This window comes from Lissotriton vulgaris, chromosome 10 (assembly GCF_964263255.1).
Source record: "Lissotriton vulgaris chromosome 10, aLisVul1.2, whole genome shotgun sequence".
In the NCBI taxonomy this organism is placed as follows: Eukaryota; Metazoa; Chordata; class Amphibia; order Caudata; family Salamandridae; genus Lissotriton; species Lissotriton vulgaris.
Window position 1 is genome coordinate 538,667,899 of NC_141698.1, and position 20,424 is coordinate 538,688,322.

The 20,424-nt window shown below is 41.0% G+C and overlaps 1 protein-coding gene across 1 annotated transcript in view; it reads left to right on the plus strand.

Annotated features, from left to right (window-relative positions):
• Positions 1-20,424, plus strand: part of LOC147688483 (UPF0764 protein C16orf89 homolog) — a 723,296-nt gene that overhangs the window by 153,309 nt on the left and 549,563 nt on the right. The window contains exon 3 of the mRNA XM_086939833.1: positions 19,994-20,144. Within this exon, the coding sequence (XP_086795959.1) occupies positions 19,994-20,144 (151 nt within the window). The remainder of the gene's footprint in view (positions 1-19,993; positions 20,145-20,424) is intronic.

Consider the following 20,424-nt stretch of genomic DNA (forward strand, 5'->3'; position numbering starts at 1 on the left):
ATCGCTGCACCGCAAGAGTGGGCGCAATTCAGCTGGATGGTGGGCAAGATGCTGTAGCCGCAAGAGTGGGCGCAACTCAGCTGGATGGGACAAGGTTCAGAATTGAAGAGTCATCAAAAGGCAAAAAGTTCCGCCGGACCCCGGGAGCCGGCCGCCTATGTCGGGGGCGATCTCAGGCTACACCAGTGCTATAAGACTTGGGGAGGGTGTCGGAGCCAAGCGTCTTCTCCGAGTCCATGGCCATCACACCGCCCCTCAGGGGCCTCCGTCAAGCTGTTTAGGAAGGTAACATATCACATTGTTTTCTAATGCAGTCAGGTCCATAAACGACACTCACTTACTTTGAGAATAGTGAAGCTGCAGTAGGTGGAAATAAGCTTCAGACAGTGTTGCAAGCGCTGCTCAGAACTCTTAACTATGGCACCCAACATCCAGAACTTATGCCATTTGAGAATGGCAGTGACATCGAAGCAACTCAGGGACCAAAACCATTAACGTACTTTCACGTATGAAAATCTTACTTGGGGAGGGGGCAGGAGCGAAGCGGCCCCTCCCAGTCAGCGCCACCACACCGTATGTTGAAAATTTGAAGCCATCGTTCTACAAAGGCAACCAAACTTGGATTGAAAAATCTAGAAAAATGTACAAACTGAAAACCAGTTTTGGTCTGCATAGCATCAGTAGCAACGCTTGAGTCAGCTTTGTGTCAAGCCGCCATTTTGATTCAACAAAGCACAGGCATTGATAAAGGCTCAAACTCAGAACTCTGAACTATGGCACCCAACATCCAGGAGCTTGCCATCCGGATCTTGGAGCCTTGTGCTGCTTTCGACCTATTCACACATCGGTCCACTACTGACATCATCTTATAAACCAACGTTATGTAAATAGTTTTTTAATAAAATGTTTTACCCTGTTTCTTTGCTGGTGTGTTGTCTATATTTTTAATATTTGCATAGGGTTTGTCGTTATTTTGTGCGGGATGGGTGATGGAGCCGAGTTGTCTTGCAGCCCTCATGGTGTGGAGCTCAGTTCATCTCACTATTTTCGTATTTCTCATGAAGGGTTGTTCCTAATATTTCTATTTTAGCGAGGTCAAAAAGAGATCCAATTAGTGGCCTACTGATTTTGCTCGATTACTTTTATTTTTTTACACGATTTTTCACTATCTGCAAAGACTAAACAGAGTATTGCGACTTTGTGCTTGTTTGTAAATAGAGAATGATCCAAAGAGAACCAATTCTAAAACAGTAAATGCTTGGACAACAATCAATCAAATGGAGAGACAAGCAGGCACGACGGATTACAACGGGGGTAAAGGCCTGCGTTAACTACCCTTCAGTATCTGCAAAGAGAGAGTACTACTAAGACAAAAGAGGGGAGGGGGGGGGGTGCAGCGTTCAAAGCACATCAGCGTGCATAAATACGAAAATGTTTTTATCTATCACGTACTTGACATTTTAAAGCTTTTCATATTTGCTATTAAAAAACCAATGAAATTCACAGAAAAAACCATAGGTTATAGTGGATATATAGTTAGGAATTTGCATTTACAAAACCTTGAAAATTCAATGAAAAAACCATTGGTTTTAGGCCATATATAGTTAGGGATTTGCATTTACAAAACCTTATTTTACTCGCATAAAACCATTGAAATTCCATATATAGTTATAAGCGCTAACTATATATCGCGCACCCGCAATCCACTGCTGATGATGTCACATATTACATCATTCATGACATGGTTAGTGACATCACTGATGACATCACTGATGACATCTCAAATGACATCACTGATGACATCACTGAAAACATCTCATTTGACATGACTGATAACATCACTGATGATATCATTCATGTGATAATACGATGAACCTCTTCAGACTCTAATATAACCTTAGATACAATCAGTGTAAACAGACACTCACAGACTGTCACTCGTCCATGGAGTTACTCACACACCTAGTCAGTCATGCAAAGAATCAATCACACCTCTATTTCCTCAAATATACAGTTATACAAACTTTACTTATTCAAACATATACTAACACATATTTACTCTCTTATACAATCCCTGATACAAGTTCACAATGATCCATACAGCCACTCACACATTCACTGGCTCTTATGCACAGTTATTTATATATGTCAACTCTCACATGTACTGTGTTTTACATATGTACTTACTTTGACATGTAGCACTGAGATATCCATTCACTCACCAATACACTCATGCACACAGTCAACCGCCCATACAGCTGTTTCCACATGCACTTTTGAAACCATACATCTAGTGAATCAACTGCTCACACATCTATGCACAGAGTCACACACCTCCCAGCCACCCACACACACACTCAGTATCCCATACAAATACTTGGGCAACCAATCAATAACCCATATAGTTACTCATATAGCTACTTATCAACACATGCAACAGTTTACAGAACAACAGACATAATGATGCACAAATTAAGACAGTTTAGTCACTAACCAATGCACTCAGTGAGACACATTTAATCACTCACTCATACAGTCAGTCATGCATCTACTAAATCCTTCATCCAGACACTTATATATCCACTCATTCTTCAATATGTAAGAGATATTTTAACTTTACAGAAACATACAGTCACTGGATGATGTCATCAGTGATGTCATCAGTGATGTCATTTGAGATGTCATCAGTGATGTCATCAGTGATGTCACTAACCATGTCATGAATGATGTAATATGTGACATCATCAGCAGTGGATTGCGGGTGCGCGATATATAGTTAGCGCTTATAACTATATATGGAATTTCAATGGTTTTATGCGAGTAAAATAAGGTTTTGTAAATGCAAATCCCTAACTTTATATGGCCTAAAACCAATGGTTTTTTCATTGAATTTTCAAGGTTTTGTAAATGCAAATTCCTAACTATATATCCACTATAACCTATGGTTTTTTCTGTGAATATATATATATATATATATATTCCATATATAGTTAGTTGCACTAACTATATATCGCGCACCCGCAATCCACTGCTGATGATGTCACATATTACATCATTCATGACATGGTCAGTGACATAACTGATGACATCTCAAATGACATCACTGATGACATCACTGATGACAACATCCAGTGACTGTATGTTTCTGTAAAGTTAAAATATGTCTTACATATTGAAGAATGAGTGGATGTATAAGTGTCTGGATGAAGGATTTAGTAGGTGCATGACTGACTGTATGAGTGAGTGATTAAATGTGTCTCACTGAGTGCATGGGTTAGTGACTAAACTGTCTTAATTTGTGCATCATTATGTCTGTTGTTCTGTAAACTGTTGCATGTGTTGATAAGTAGCTATATGAGTAACTATATGGGTTATTGATTGGTTGCCCAAGTATTTGTATGGGAGACTGAGTGTGTGTGTGGGTGGCTGGGAGGTGTATGACTGTGCATAGATGTGTGAGCAGTTGATTCACTAGATGTATGGTTTCAAAAGTGCATGTGGAAACAGCTGTATGGGCGCCGGCGGTTGACTGTGTGCATGAGTGTATTGGTGAGTGAATGGATATCTCAGTGCTACATGTCAAAGTAAGTACATATGTAAAACACAGTACATGTGAGAGTTGACATATATAAATAACTGTGCATAAGAGCCAGTGAATGTGTGAGTGGCTGTATGGATCATTGTGAACTTGTATCAGGGATTGTATAAGAGAGTAAATATGTGTTAGTATATGTTTGAATAAGTAAAGTTTGTATAACTGTATAGTTGAGGAAATGGAGGTGTGATTGATTCTTTGCATGACTGACTAGGTGTGTGAGTAACTCCATGGATGAGTGACAGTCTGTGAGTGTCTGTTTACACTGATTGTATCTAAGGTTATATTAGAGTCTGAAGAGGTTCATCGTATTATCACATGAATGATATCATCCGTGATGTGATCAGTAATGTCAAATGAGATGTCATCAGTGATGTCATCAGTGATGTCATTTGAGATGTCATCAGTGATGTCATTTGAGATGTCATCAGTGATGTCATCAGTGATGTCACTGACCATGTCATGAATGATGTAATATGTGACATCATCAGCAGTGGATTGCGGGTGCGCGATATATAGTTAGTGCAACTAACTATATATGGAATTTCAATGGTTTTGTGTGAGTAAAATAAGGTTTTGTAAATGCGAATTCCTAACTATATATGGTCTATAACCTATGATTTTTTCAGTGAATTTTCAAGGTTTTGTAAATGCTAATTCCTAAATATGTATGGTCTATAACCTATGGTTTTTTCAGTGAATTTTCAAGGTTTTGTAAATGCTAATTCCTAACTATATATGGTCTATAGCCTATGGTTTTTTCAGTGAATATATATATATACATACATATATAAACATATATCATCTGTATATCTATATAAATACAAACATAAATGCATGCATACATATACTTATATGCATACAGATGTATGTTATTTACATCAAAGTTGAAAAAACACTAATAAAAGCAAAGCTAAAAAGCCACCTCATTACAAACAGAATGGCTTTAACTTAAACGAGGGCGAGATCTATTGCATTTTCAATGCTTGTTTACTTTGGTTTCATCAAGAAGGCATTCAGATGTGTCACACATTTGCCATAAATTCTGAATGTTAGCACTCTAGTTGCACATTAGATCACTGTAGTAAAGCTACTGCTCACCAGGGACGTCTGCTGCTGGTATTCAAAGTGCATGTTTCAGTCTGCATGTCAGAATTTTTTTAATGAAATAGAAGAGGATTTGAGAAGTCACTCAAAATGATCCCTAATTTTTCTTTCTGAAGCACTAATCATACTTTCTATGGCAAAATTAACCCCCTCATGTTGTTCCTTTTTAAATTGAGTGTTTTCAGACTTACCACTTCATTCCAATCAAGATGGCTTCTGGTGTGCCATACTTTTGTCATAAGTAAGACTGTTAGCGCTCTAGTTGTTCTTTAGAACACTCTGGGACATTCTGTCATTGGGCTATACTTGGGGTACATCTGGGTGATATTTGGGCTACATTTAGGCTCTTTTGTCTCTGGTGGCCATCTTGGGAGACTGTATGTCAGAATTCTTTAATGAAATTGAAGAGGGTTTGAGAAGTCACTCAAAATGTGCCCTAATTTTTCTTTCTGCAGCACTAATCATAATTCATATGGCAAAATATGCCCCCTCATTTTGTTCCTTTTTAAATTAAATGTTTTAAGAGTTACCACTTTATTCCAATCAAGATGGCTTCAGGTGTGCCATACCTTTGTAATAAGTAGGACTGTTAGCGCTCTAGTTGTTCTTTAGAACACTCTGGGACATTCTGTCATTGGGCTATACCTGGGCTACATCTGGGTGATATTTGGGCTACATTTGGGCTCTTTTGTCTCTGGTGGCCATTTTGGGAGACTGCATGTCAGAATTTTTTAATGAAATAGAAGAGGATTTGAAAAGTCACTCAAAATGTGCCCTAATTTTTCTTTCTGCAGCACTAATAATACCTTTTATTGCATAATATACCCCCTCATTTTGTTCCTTTTTAAATTAAATGTTTTAAGAGTTACCACTTTATTCCCATCACGATGGCTCCAGGTGTGCTATACCTTTGTATTAAGTAGGACTGTTAGCGCTCTAGTTGTTCTTTAGAAAACTCTGGGACATTCTGTCATTGGGCTATACTTGGGCTACATCTGGGTGATATTTGGGCTACATTTGGGCTCTTTTGTCTCTGGTGGCCATTTTGGGAGACTGCATGTCAGAATGTTTTAATGAAATAGAAAAGGATTTGAGAAGTCACTCAAAATGTGCCCTAATTTTTCATTCTGCAGCACTAATCATACTTTCTATGGCAAAATATACCCCCTCATGTTGTTTCTTTTTAAATTAAATGTTTTAAGAGTTACCACTTTATTCCAATCAAGATGGCTTCAGGTGTGCCATACCTTTGTAATAAGTAGGACTGTTAGCGCTCTAGTTGTTTTTTAGAACACTCTGGGACATTCTGTCATTGGGCTATACTTGGGCTACATCTGGGTGATATTTGGGCTACATTTGGGCTCTTTTGTCTCTGGTGGCCATTTTGGGAGACTGCATGTCAGAATGTTTTAATGAAATAGAAAAGGATTTGAGAAGTCACTCAAAATGTGCCCTAATTTTTCATTCTGCAGCACTAATCATACTTTCTATGGCAAAATATACCCCCTCGTGTTGTTTCTTTTTAAATTAAATGTTTTAAGAGTTACCACTTTATTCCAATCAAGATGGCTTCAGGTGTGCCATACCTTTGTAATAAGTAGGACTGTTAGCGCTCTAGTTGTTCTTTAGAACACTCTAGGAGGCTGCAGTAGAACACAAAGGAATCAACTGACAGTCTCTGTCCTTGTTGGATGTACATGTTTTACTGAGAATGTCAGACTTCATTTTCACATGACTGAGAAAGATAATGTGAATTTACAGAAAATATGCTTTCAGTTTAGCTTATAGATCCCCTTCCAAACCACTGTGGGAAAATCATGAGATATTAGTTTTCTTTCAAACAATATTCATGATATCACAGCAGAAGGTTTTTTCACATGGTAAAATCACCTTAGAACCCACCACAATTCCTAAAACGAGTATGGTACCATCAACAAATGATTTATGATGTAACTAAAGTCCTAAAACCCTCTATTAACTACAATGCTTTTTAATGAGGTGCTATCATGTATATTGGTCCCAAGATGGCTGCCAACACTTCTTGGATGAAGTGCTGACAGCCAATCAGATCAGATGTGTGGTTAGGCTCCGCCCAGATATATATCTTTTTTTGAACCTAAATTACTCAAAATCCACTGGAGCACATATATTGAGACCTAGCAAAGGCACATCGGGCTAACAGTCCCTACAATTTTGCCAAGTTTCGTGCAAATCCATTCAGCCGTTCGAGCTAAAAGTGAGGCCAACCGCCCTATGGAAATTAACATGGGAAAACGCGTTTTGGGACCCCCCTTTTTTCTCGCCCCCCCCTTGATGAAACCCCCCCAAATTGTCAGGGGCTGCTCAGAAACAAAATGTTCCGTTTTCCTGAAAATTTCAGCCAATTCCGTCCACAAACGCCAAAGTTATTAGACATAGAATTTTCAAAAATCCCATAGATAAAAAATCCTAACTATATATACCTACTGGCGACCGCCAGTAGGTAATATATATATATATATATATATATATATATATATATATATATATATATATATATATATATATTCCAACAAGACTCTCAGTCAGAATGCCGGAGGCCCCGAGGGAGGTGGCATGCGTTCCGGTCGAGCAAGCCGGAAATAATATTCCACACAACAGAGGTTGCACGCTCTCAGCAGCCGCCACAAAACACCAAAATAGGAACAGTCCAAGGGTGTTTATTCACAAGCTACATGTTTCGGCTTCTCACAAGCCTTGTTCGCGCAAGTGAAAATAATGTGCACAGTGTTTAAATCGTGTTGAAAACACACAAGTAGAAAGAGGACTGCGGGTATAATCACTGGCAGACATGTTAGGTAGATGAAATACAAATGTAACCAAACATATTGAGCATATGCAAATATCGTGACAACCAATTGAGCACATGAAAATATCGTGACAACCAATTAAATGTATGCCAGAATCCAACTGCAGTGATTTCAATAGTAATAAGCAAATCTGATTAAACCAGTACGGAAAACATAACTCAAGATACTGGGTAAGAACAGAGCAGCGTAAATTAGACGCATTGGTTAGCGCAAATAGCATAAACAATGCACATAAATTAATGTATGCAATCATACCCAGAACCGGCAGAAATAAGCCGCAAAGGCACCAAGTTAACCCTGGGAAAATCTGACCCGGGAAAACCTGCATGTGCTGTCTCTGCCATTAAAGAGACAGTACAGAATGCAACACTCAGAACCCAAAACAAGGCTCAAAGGTGGCATATATAATACACCTGTTGTAAGAAATAATACAGGCTAAAGGTAGAACAGAAAATTACAGTACTTGTAATAGTAGAACAGGTCACATTCAAAGTGTACATCATGCCCATAACCCGCGAAGAGTCCATGAAGTGTTCAGTGATGCCCAAGTGGGTGTGCTCTTAAATAATAACAGGAGCAGAAGAAAAGTGCTGGGACAGATCCTGAAAGATCAAAAAGAAAAGAACAGAATTAAAATGGTACATGACCAATCATGTGCACATACAAGTAAACAAGTTCAGCAACATGGAAAGGAATATAATACAGGTAAACTTAATGACCAAGAAAATATGACTAAGTATAATCATCTTTGAGATGAACCGCAAGTTCTTCATCCTGATTCAGTCCTCCAGGGGCCTTGGTCTGGAAGGAGATGATATACTTAGACTCTATCTGTCTCAATTTCAGTAGTCTATTACCGCCCCTAGGATTTTTGGTTACCTGCTCTAAAAGGAAAAATTTCATGAGCGCAGGATTTGAAAAGTGGTGTTCACTGAAGTGTCTGGCCACTGGGCATTTGGCATCTTTATTTACGATGGTACAGTAGTGTTCAAGAATCCTTTTCTTGGCATGTGCAGTGGTACTGCCAATATACCATAATTCGCAAGGGCAAACGATAACGTAAACCACGAATATGGTAGTACATGTCAGAAATTGGTTCATGATCTTACTGACCCCATTGTAAGTAACTTGCTTAACAGAGGTACTTGTTTTACAAGCCTTGCAGTGGCTGCATGGATAAAACCCTTTCAAACCTAAGTCTTGGTTGTTGGGGTAAATTGTAATGTCACTGCGAACACAGATATCTCTGATATTCCTCCCATTTCTGTAAGTGATACTAGGTTTATTGGCAATAAGATGGCCAATGGTAGCATCACTCTTGAGAATATTCCAATTCTTAGAGACAATCTTATGTATCTGTTGTGACTCTGTTATATGTGAGGATGAGTCTGGTGTTATCCTCCTCACTATTAATTTCTTCAGATGTTTTGTCTCGCAAGGTATCAATGCGTGAAATAGATTCAGCTCTGTTTTTTGCTTTCTTAAGAACCCAGGCAGGATAGTTCCTGAGTGTAAACCGTTCCAGCATTTCAGATGCCACCAATTGGTAGTTACTGTCCGTACTACAGTTTCTTTTTGCCCTCAGCAGTTCTCCATACGGAATACTCCATTTCAGGGGTTCAGGATGGCTGCTGAGGGCATGGAGAATACTGTTATAAGCAGTGGGTTTTCTAAACAAGGAGGTGGTAATGTTGTTATCCTTGATCTCAATTTTGACATCAAGTTTCTCAGCCATCTCCTTGATGATGTTACTAGTGAGTCTGATGTTCAGATTGTTGTTGTTCAAAGTCTCAATGAAACTTAACGCCTCATCTTTGGTGCCTTTCCACACCATAAAGAGGTCGTCGATGTACCTCCACCAAGTAACCACCAGTTTAGTCGATTCGGTAAGCGATGGGTCCGTGAAGATGGTCTGCTCCCAATGTCCCATGAACAAATTCGCAAAACTTGGGGCAAAACACAAACCCATCGCAGTACCAATCTCCTGTTTAAAGATGGCCCCATCAAAGAGAAAATAGTTGTTTTGGAGACAGTACTCGATCATCTCGAGGAGCATTTTGCTATGCTCCCTGAAACGTAGAGCACGTCCCTCAAGAAAGTGTTGACACGCTTCCAAACCCTGTTTGTGATCTATAATTGTGTACAGGGATTGGACATCCATAGTAATGAGAAGAAAATTTTCATCCCATGTAAGATTATTCAGTTTAGAAAGAAAGTCTTTGGTGTCTTTGACATAACTCTTGAGTCCCTCAACCCAATCTCTCAAGTAGTGATCCACATATTTAGAGACATGCTCAGCAACACTGCCGCGTGAGGACACAATGGGCCTACCCGGAGGCTGGTCCATGCTTTTGTGGATCTTGGGGAGCAAATAGAGTACAGGGAGGGTGGGATTGTCATTTTTCAGAAATCTGTACTCTTCCCACTCTAAGATACCCCTATCTTTCCAAACAGTTAATTTGTCCCATAGTTCATTTCAAAAGTGGTGGCAATATAAAAATTGCCTTCCGAAAGTTGTCTATGGGCTTCAACAACATATTGTTCACTGTCCATGATGACAATATTGCCACCCTTGTCTGCAGGGCAGATAACAATGGTGCTGTCCTCAGTCAGAGATTTCAAAGCTTTCCTCTGTTTAAAAGAAAGGTTGTCTTTTTCAGATTTCTGATGCCTATTCTTGTGATGTCTGAAACTATTGAGTTCTTTGTTGACACATTTGTGGAACGTGTCAATCGCATCATGCGGCATAAGAGGAATAAACGTAGATCTAGGTTTAAAGCCAGATGCAGCACTGTAATCGGTAGAGAAATTGGCTTCCCTCAAAAGTTGGGTAGTGCTGGGAGTATCTGCCAAATCTTCCTGACCAGAATTGCTCGATATCATCAAGTCACTGTCACATTCATTATCAAGTTGTATGATATCAATGAGAGCATCCACATCGCCTATCCTGAAGGGATCTTCTGAGTAGGCCAGTGGTTCCAGTGTCTGTTGTTTACCTGGCCGGCCTCTCAGATTGTGCCATTTTTTAAGTTTTAATTTACGAACATATTTAAAAACATCAATTCGAGATTCACTATAATTGAAGTACATGGAAGGGCAAAATGAGAGACCCAAACCGAGAATAGTCAGTTCAGTTTCAGTAATTGTTCGTTTGGAAAGATTAATGACGGTTTCTTTTACCATATTGTCATCCATTATTGGCTGCTGAGAGCGTACAACCTCTGTTGTGTGGAATATATATATATATATATATATATATCCTGTACACCGTTTGTCTCCAAACTCGCGCGTTCGTGCAACACAGCAAGCAGACTCCGGACACGGACCTCGAGGTGTATAAAAAGGTTTTATTTAGCAGAAAGAGTCACCGACGTTTCGGCTCAGCGGAGCCTTGATCACATGACAGCGTTTGCTTAGTTAGGTACACCTTTTAAGGTGAAAGCGAGTGGTTAACTGAAATCACCTGTGCAAACTCCGTAATAAACATAGAAAACATACTTTGCATCGCATTCAACATTGTATTGCATTTATATGTTTCTTAATAAATGTAAAATACATTTATAACCATATCATATTTACAAGGTTAACAATAGATTAAATAAATTGAATGACTAGAAAAAAAGGGGGGGTATTATTGTAAAATACACATATCAATTGATCAAACCCGTTTTAAAAGCCCTATTTACAAATAAATATATATATATTGAACCCCTAATCATTGTATATACATATTTGTAAACATAGTTTTCGATTTTGCCTCCTACTTCAGGAGCCTCGGTACAATAGTTCAATCCCTATAAAGTGCTGCGTGCTTTCTTTTTAAAGTGCAAATAGTGCTTCAAAAAGTGCATCAATATGTGCAAAATTAGCATAGTGCAAATACGCATAATACAGAATACCAAGTTCCTGATCCAGTTCACTTATATACAGTATATGTTTACAAATAAAACAATTGCTCAAGAGGGGAGAAGTAATTACATTTTTTCTTACAATATTCCTTGCATACTGTCTTATTAAGGCTTCTAATACTTTGCGGGTAAGTTTTCATTTACAAAAGTCAAACAATTCCATGTTAAAAACTTCCTGTGTGAATGCAACATGTTACTATGTTTAAAAAAATTTTTTTTCAAGTGCTGGAACGAGTTAAAATAAATAAATCAGGCCCACAAAGGGCCTGAAACCCAAAACCCAAACTAATCCAAAAGTACAAATAAACAAACAACCTAATGGAAAAGAACCTATACATTTCATTATAATTCAATGGTTCTTAACCTGGTTGCAAAAAACGTGCACAGTGAAAAATAATAATAAATGGACAAGCATTGTGTTCACATAGCAGCATTAATTCTTTCAGTGATGGTTCATAAGGACTGTGACTGCTCGCAGCCCCCACGGGATCTGTCCCGGCCATCTCCCGGCCGGGTGAGTGCTGTGGACATTATCCACGTGGGGGAGAGCACACAGTCCTAATATCTTGAGTCTACTAGAGCAAGAATGTGTGGAGATCTTCAGTCACATTCAACCCATGAGGCACCTTAGTATTAAGCAGGAGGATGTATTTTGTCTCAAGCTTTCTGAGCCTGGTCTCCCTGTCTCCGCCTCTTTTTATGTTGATGACAGAATCAATAACCCAGTATTTTAGACCACTGTTATTGCTTTGGTGGTGGTCCTTGAAATGGCGCGCAACAGGATACGTGCTGTCCATATTCGTAATCGCTCGCAAATGTTGCAAAATGCGTTTATGGACAGCATTCCTGGTGCTGCCCACATACTGCAGGCCACAAGGACAGCGCAAAACATATATAGCGTATTCTGTCTTGCATGTTAGTACTTGGGTTATTACATGTTCCTTCCCTGTGAATCCATCCCTATAGGTTTTGGTGTTTTCACCATGAGTACACGCTTTACAGATTTTACAGTTATAGAACCCCTTATTTCTTTGCCACCACTCGGTTCTTGTAAAGGGATCCGGGTTGGTTTGGACTATATGGTCCCTTAAAGAGGGGGCTTTGCTGTAGGTCAAAGAGATAGTCTTTGGTAGGCTCTCGCCTATAACATTATCCCTCAGTACAATGGGCCAATGTTTATTCACTATTTTCTTTATTTGCTGGTGTTGTCTAGTGAATCCTGTTATTAATCTGAAGCATTCAGGCTCAACTGTATCTGATTTGGTTTTGGCCTGACTGGACAGCTCTCTATCCGCTTTTCTGATTAGGAGCTCCTCTCTACTCATTGATAAGGATTTCTGCACAGCTCTGTCTATCACTTTTGCGGAGTATCCTCTTTCAAGGAATCTCTCCCTGCTTTCCTTTTGTGCCTGTTCTAGTTCCACGGGGTTGCTGCATATGCGTCTTAACCGCAGCATTTCCCCGTATGGGATACTGGAAATGAGGTGAACCGGGTGCGCGCTAGCAGCATGTAAAATGCTGTTGCCCGCTGTCTTCTTCCTATAAACCCTAGATTCCAAACGGCACCCATTGACGTAGAGCTCAGCATCTAAAAAAGTGATTGCTTCCTGACTGAGTGTTGCAGTGAATCTGAGGTTCAGGGGGTTATCATTGATATCCTCAATGAATTTGAGGGCCTCTTCCTGGCTCCCTCTCCAAATGACGAACAGGTCGTCAATGAAGCGGAACCATGCTACTAGGTTTTTCCTAATGATGTGTTGGAAACCAAGCCCCAGGACCAGTTCCTCCCAAGCCCCCATGTGCAGACATGCGTAACTTGGAGAGAAACTGGCCCCCATTGCCACCCCCTGTTTTTGGCGGTACAATTGGAAGTTGAACAAAAACACATTGTTTGACAAACAGAAATCCAACATGTCTAACAACATTTTGCTGTGTTTTTCATTGCCTGGTTCTCTTCTTGCTAGGTAATACCGTATTGCCTCAAGACCATCACTATGCGTTATACTGGTATATAGGGCTGTTACATCTAGGGCTATCAGCCAGTCCCCTTCCTGAATCTGTACATCCTTGATTTTAACTAGGAAGTCCCCTGTGTCACGTATGTAGGAACCCAATTTTTGAACATAACCTTGTATAAAATGATCTATATAAATTGAGGTATGTTCAAGAAGGCTCCCCCTTGCTGATATTATTGGCCTTCCCGGTGGATGGATGGGGTCTTTATGTATTTTGGGTAAAAAATACAATATCGGTGTTACAGGGTGCTCAACCTTCAGATAATCAAATTCATTGTCAGTAATGAGTTTGGCTGACCGCCACTTACATAGTCTTCGATGATATTCTTCCTTGATGGTCAGGAGCTCACGGTTGTTGATTTTTTCATAACAATCACAATCATTTAGTTGGCTGTAGGCCTCTTTATCATAGTTAACTTTAGTTATGAGGACCACGTTACCCCCTTTGTCACTGCTCCTGATTACCACATTTTTTTCCTTGTTGAGTTTCTCAGTCAATGCTTTATATTGTTGTTGCTGGGCTGAATATCTGCGTTTTTTGCTCCCAATTTTAATATATATATCTTTCTATATAGTTTTTTTTAGGTATGGCTTTCCTGGGGGCCGATTGTGGCCCCCACGGAAAGCACATGGCTTTAAAAAAAAATTGCTGGTCGGCCACTGAGCAGCAGGATTTACCCCCTGCCAATTTTGCCACCATTCTTTGGGGGGGTAATATTTGGTTTTTTACATAACACCCCTCCAGGGAAAACAAAAGTTATTCATAAAAAAATATGCTGGGGGGGTTCACACATCCCTGGTGTCTAGTGGGATTTCCTGGCCATGTACCGAAGCACTGCTGCGATCCACGGCAAGGAAACCCTTTCAGGAAAGCCTTGTTTGCAAGGGGAAACTTTCCCCTTTCAAACGAGACCTCCCTGAAAGCTGGGGAGGCCATTTTCGGCCTGATTTCCCCATCCTAATAGAAAGCGCCCTTATCTGCGGCTGTCCTCGGCCCTGGTGGGGAAATCAGTGACATCAGAGCACCTCGTGGCGCGCTGATGTCACGGATGGGTGGGAGGGGAAGGGGGGGATGCGGAAAGCCTTACCCATCTCCCCCAGGGGAAAGAAAACAAAATTCAATCTCCGTGCTTTGCACCGGAGGTTTAAAGGGGGCACTTCCTAGTGACGGCCAATGGACGTGCGCCATACCAGGGAGGGAGGGCTTGCGTGGGCCATTGGCCGGCGCAAGTACCAAGAGCGTTAATATTATAATATGTATTTATTTAATTTAGTTTTTAATAACAAATATATTTGTATTTTTTAACACAATTATATTTGTATTTATTTACGATGTTTTTGAAATTATTTTATTGTGTTGAAGAGAATTTATTTGTTTCAAATGACCGCAGTAGTAATAGTAAATGTTACCACTCCACAATTCAACAATATTACTACTTTTGCACTTGTTGAAGTGGGAATAGTACATTTTACCACTCTGTAATCCAACACTGGCAGTAGAGGGAATAGTATATTTTACCCTCCGCTATTCAACATTTTCCCTACTGTTGCACTGACTGGAGTGGGAATAGCAAATGTTAATGCTCTGCAATCCAACAATTTCTCTACTGTTGCTTTGAGGTTTGTGGTACTTACAAATTGTAAACCTCCTTAGTGCAACACTTTGGGCCCTATTACAAATCTGGTAGTCTGAGGACTGCCAGACTTGATGTAGCGCAGCAGTGGGAAATCCTTCCACCACTGTACCTGCGATCCGACCGCTAGATCACGACTGGGCAGTCAGACCGCCTTGGGACACCCGGCTCTGCCAGGGAACCCCCCGTTCCTTTTTTGTTGGAGGGACGGTCAGAGGGCGCAATATTCTTGGTGGGACGGCAATGGTCCAGCAAAGCATATTACGAGTTTCCTCTCTGCCAGGGTTTTAGTGACGGTTCCACCACCATGAAAACCCTAGCGGAGAGGAAGCAAAGGGGTCCCGGCAGTGCCCTGTGGGCCTCCACTGCATGTGGATAAACACAAGGGGGCATAACAAGTGCCCCCCTGTGTGCATGCACATAGGTTCTGCCATGGCATGGCCTTTTGAACCCATGCCGTGCAGGGACCTTGCAGTGTGGTCCCATTGCTTTGCCATTTTTAAAGGCACCACCACCTTTAAAACTGCCATGGGAACGCCATGCCACCCGCCTGTCAGACTACTTGTAAGCTGTATTCTGCCCGGCATGGTGACGTTCAGCACAGTAGTGAAGTAGCGATTTGCACCAATGCTCCACCTAAAAGTCATAATTAACATCGATATTTTCAACTCGATTTCTTTGCATGTAGATATTTTGGTAATCGATATTTTGTGATGCTGTCCACCCATTGCCAAAAGGTGGTGTATGCCATATACAAACTGCAGTACAGCTAAATGTTAAAGGTAAAGTAACTTTATTCCGTAAATCTCCATGGCAGCTTCACTGGCATCCAACCAGCTGCTAACTGCCTCTTGCACTCAAACATCAATAATTACAATGTTTCACGTTTCACATTCCACATGTGGAACATTGGCAGAGCAGTGCAAGTGAGAATGATTAAGGGCATCATTAACATGTCGGTCAGAGTTGCCTCCGACCTGCACCATCTCTGAATTGAGGCAGACCAACCTCCAGTTGGCAGTTATGACTGCCTTATTACACTGTGACCAATCACTGTTCGGTCGCATACTCCCAGTTCTCTATGGGAGCTTAAGCTTCGGCCGTAAGCTGGTCGTAAAGCAGACTCTCATAGAGAAATGGGTGTGTGTGTGTAAACCCTGCACCCTGTGGCTGGCAACCCATGGTGCCAGCCATACAGTGCAGGGATTTACAGGTGGGCACCCTATATACCCTTTGGCCACCGACCTTAGGCCGTGGAGGCAAGCAGGGCCCCAAAGTTGCTTTCTGACACCTATATCGTAATCCCAATGGCAGAAACGCTGTCCATAGGGGATTATGGTGTGGTTCTGACCTGCCAGGAGACTCTGAGAGCAGGTCAGAACTGCGTTGATATGACCAGCCGGTTTACGCTCCGACTGCCGACATCATAATTTGGCAGACAGACCGCAAGCCTACTCTGTCGGTCGTAAAGTCTCCGACCGTGTTCACAAAGCTTCCAACTAGCAGTAGGAGGCTTTCCGATCAACATTGTAATGATTATATTATATTTTAATAAATAGGATGATAGCAAAACAACAACAATCCAATCAGTAGAACAGGAAATTCAATATTTCAAAGCTTTTGGTAAATATATCATCTAAAAGCACACAGTACCACTCGCAGTCATCTCCCCATGTTAGACTGGGGGAAAGGCACAAGTTCAGGATGACAGACTGGAAAATGGACCAGGTTAGTCCTGTTGAAAAGGTTACCTTCTCAAAGTCCAGCACATAGAATTCCATTTGCAGTGGAGGAAGCCACAAGGAGCAGGGAGAGCATCGCAGATGGTCATTGGTGTAGTGTGAAGAGCAGATCGGGCTTGACAGATGGTCACCGATGTAGCACGAAGAAGGGGTCAGGCGTTGTGGACCTTGTAGCTGGAGCTTTGCATCACCAGGGGCTGTTGTTGCTGTAGAGCGAAGTGCATATCTCACATTGACAGTCATAGCTTGTGGTCACTTTGCATTGGCGGTATTTGCAGGGAGGGCAAAGTCTCACCATGAGCGGGACCATTTGCAATTGCAAAGAACGTAAAACTTTAGGATTTCTCATTTTATTGAAGAGGAATGCACTTTGATGCTAGCCAAGGGTCCGGGACTTGGAGAGGCATCTCTTAAGGATCAGAGACTCACTCTAGCAGAGGCCAGCAGGGCACAGGCAGGTCTGGTTGCAGGTCCAGGCAGGTCCACTTCCAACAGGTCAGCTGGGCAGTTGCATGGAGGCCTCTGGAGCTTGTTGTGTCCCTGTAGCTCAGACAAGAGGTCGGCCAACTGAGCCTTAGAGTCTCTCAGGTAGCCTGGAATGAAGGGTGCAATTCCAGTCATTCTTCACAGAAAGCAAGGCATGCATCAAGCAGCAGGTCAAACTTCTGGGGAACAAGGCAGGTCTCAAACAGCAGGACAGTCCCCTGCGGAAAAGGCAGTCTTTCTTCTGTAATGTCCACAGGTCCAGGAGTGTAATGAAGATATATTCTGAGGATCCAATATTTATACACAGGGCCATCCTTTGAAGCGGAGGATACCCTCGACTAACCCCATATCTGGTTCTGGAAAGTTCATCACTTCCTTTGTCAAGACTCCAGGAATTCTGGGGTGACACATGACTGGTGTCCCGGTCCTTTGTGTGTGCTGGATGCAAGTCCTTTGAAGTATAAGTGGTTCAGGGAACAGCTCTGCCTCCAGCTATCCTGGCAGCATGGCCCATACAGCTCACACCGAGTTCTCTTTTTTGTCACTGTCTGGGAGCAATCTGAAAAGCCCAATTGCAGAGCCATTCACAGTCATGTGACTCAAGACACTGGCAGAAGAAACAGATGGTTAAAACAAGTAAATGCCAACTTTCTAAAAGTCACATTGTCAGAATTGGGACTTAAAATCTAACCATTAAAGAGGATTTTAAATTACAATTACAATTACAAACACTTTGTTTGGTTAATATTAAAACCATAAAAGTATACTACGTAAAAATGTAGGGGAAACGTTAAAAACATATACATATTTCATTAGGAACATAATTTTAAACCCTAAAAACATCAGAATAAAAATCATTGGCCGTCATTACAAAGGGTTGTATATCTTCATATTTCTTTTTAAACATGATCCTATATTCCGAAAACCTCAAAATAAAGTCATTAGCCATCATTACTGTATAAGAACCAACTCGAAACCACTTCGGAAACACCTTTTTTCCGCAGCAACTAAAAAACTGCCAATAATAAAATATTCCCATGGGTTTTTTAACATCTGTAAAGACATTAATGAAGGCCCAGCCTGCATAAAACCTTTTTGTTCCATTATTGATATTAAAAAAGCGTTTGCGAATATAATGATAATGGTCAAAAAAGGTTATAAAGTGCAAATTGGTCCAGGTGGAGAATTTATCACAAGAGCCCAAATCTTTCATCTTACACCACCCCTGTGATTCTGCCAAAACAAAGTGCAAAAGGTTGAATCTAAATCTTGTTAAAAGGAATCCGTGGTAGGGCTTTGTTATTTCATGTACGTTCGGTTCTAATACTCAAGATGTTTCAATAGAAATCTTACCTGTTCACAATCAAACGTTAGCACTTATTAAATGTATTAAGTCAACCCAATGTAATTATATGGGAGAGGTAGGACTTACAGTATTGAAAAATGACATTAGGAGTTATTCACTGCCAGGGCATGTATAGCTTAAGCCCACGTGTTTTATTTTCTAAATACAATGCACCCTGCCATGTGGGCGTTTTAGGACCTACCTTAATAGTGAAGTATATGTATTAAAAAAGGAAGGTTTAGGTCTGGAGGGAAGGTTTATTTTGCAAGGTTGCAATGGTTGATTAAAACTACACTACACGTCGCTGTGGCAAGCCCTAGTCATTTTTTAAATGGCTACTTGAGTGAGTGGCACAATGAGTGCTGCCTCCCACGAGTAGAATTTAATGTACAGGGCCTGGGTACCTGTAAGGTCCTATACTAGGGACTCTCTAGTAAATTAAATATAACAATCAGGTGTAGGCCTATTTTGTCATTGTTTAGGATGAGATCACAAGCATTTTAACCCTAGTTAGCTCTGGTAAAGTGCACAGAATCCTAAAAGCCAACAAAAACTGTTTCAGGAAAGTGAGGGAGTGTAGACATAAAGGGTCTGTTTAGAAGTTCAGAGGTGTGGCACCAGGTCCGCCCGCCACAGCAGCAAACCGATGTTTGGGCCACCTGCCAGATTACGAGTATTTCTCCGGTCTGGTTGGCTTTTATTGGACGTTCCCACAGCAGTGACCTGAACATGGGCACTGCAATTGGCACACCAAAAACAGTTCCTGTATGGCATGGACTGTGAAGTCCATGCCGTGCAGGAACTGTGGTACATGCACACAAAGGGGCACATGAACCCCAGGGTGCAGAGGCACAAAAGGGCCCTGTAGGGTCCTCTTTATTTCCTCTCTGCCACGGTTTTCATGGAGGAGAAACTTCTATAAAAACTGTGATTGAAAGGAAACTTGTAATATGCTTGGTGGGACAGCGGCAATACCACCAACCATATTGTGACCTCTTGACCACCTCAACAACCTGTAGGCTGCGGCAGGGCAATGGCGGTACAACCGCTCTAATTGTAATAGGGTGGTCCAAAGAAAGCCACGCCGGGCCTCCACAAGTCTGACAGTCCGTGGACCGCCAGACTCGTAATAGAGCCCAAAGTTTGTGGTGACCCTAAAAGAGGGCTGGGTCCAACAGTATTGTTGTCTCATTATTACAACACAGCTATGCCCGAGGTAGAACCAGAATTTCTTGATGCACAGCTTTTCTGCAACCAGCTACTTTGAACATGATCTCATTTATATATGTTTTTTCCATGTTTAAATTTCCAGGTTTGGGTCCACTTTTGATAAAAGGACTTTGGAAGCCTTCCACCTCCTGGACTCAAACTGACCCTTTACTTGCATATCACAAATTTAAAAGCTGCAGATTTTATACTGAAGAACTCAGCGATGAATGCCTAATGAATATTGTCGGTACCGGGTGAGTTATTTTATCTTTGCTTCATGCCTGGATTTGAAAGAACCGGAGATGAACAATGGATAATTCTGCTTTATAATTGTTTTTTCAGGAAAATGCTCAAAAAATAGCTACACTAACAACACCTTTAGAAAAAGATTATACACAGTGTCATTCAGTAATATATATTAAAATATGAACATCCTCCTACTGAAGCACATTTGTAAAACAAATGCAAATCTAAAAGACTTGCCGCACAAAGCACACATATTAGTGGGATTATGTAAAGGAGCATGCAAAATCT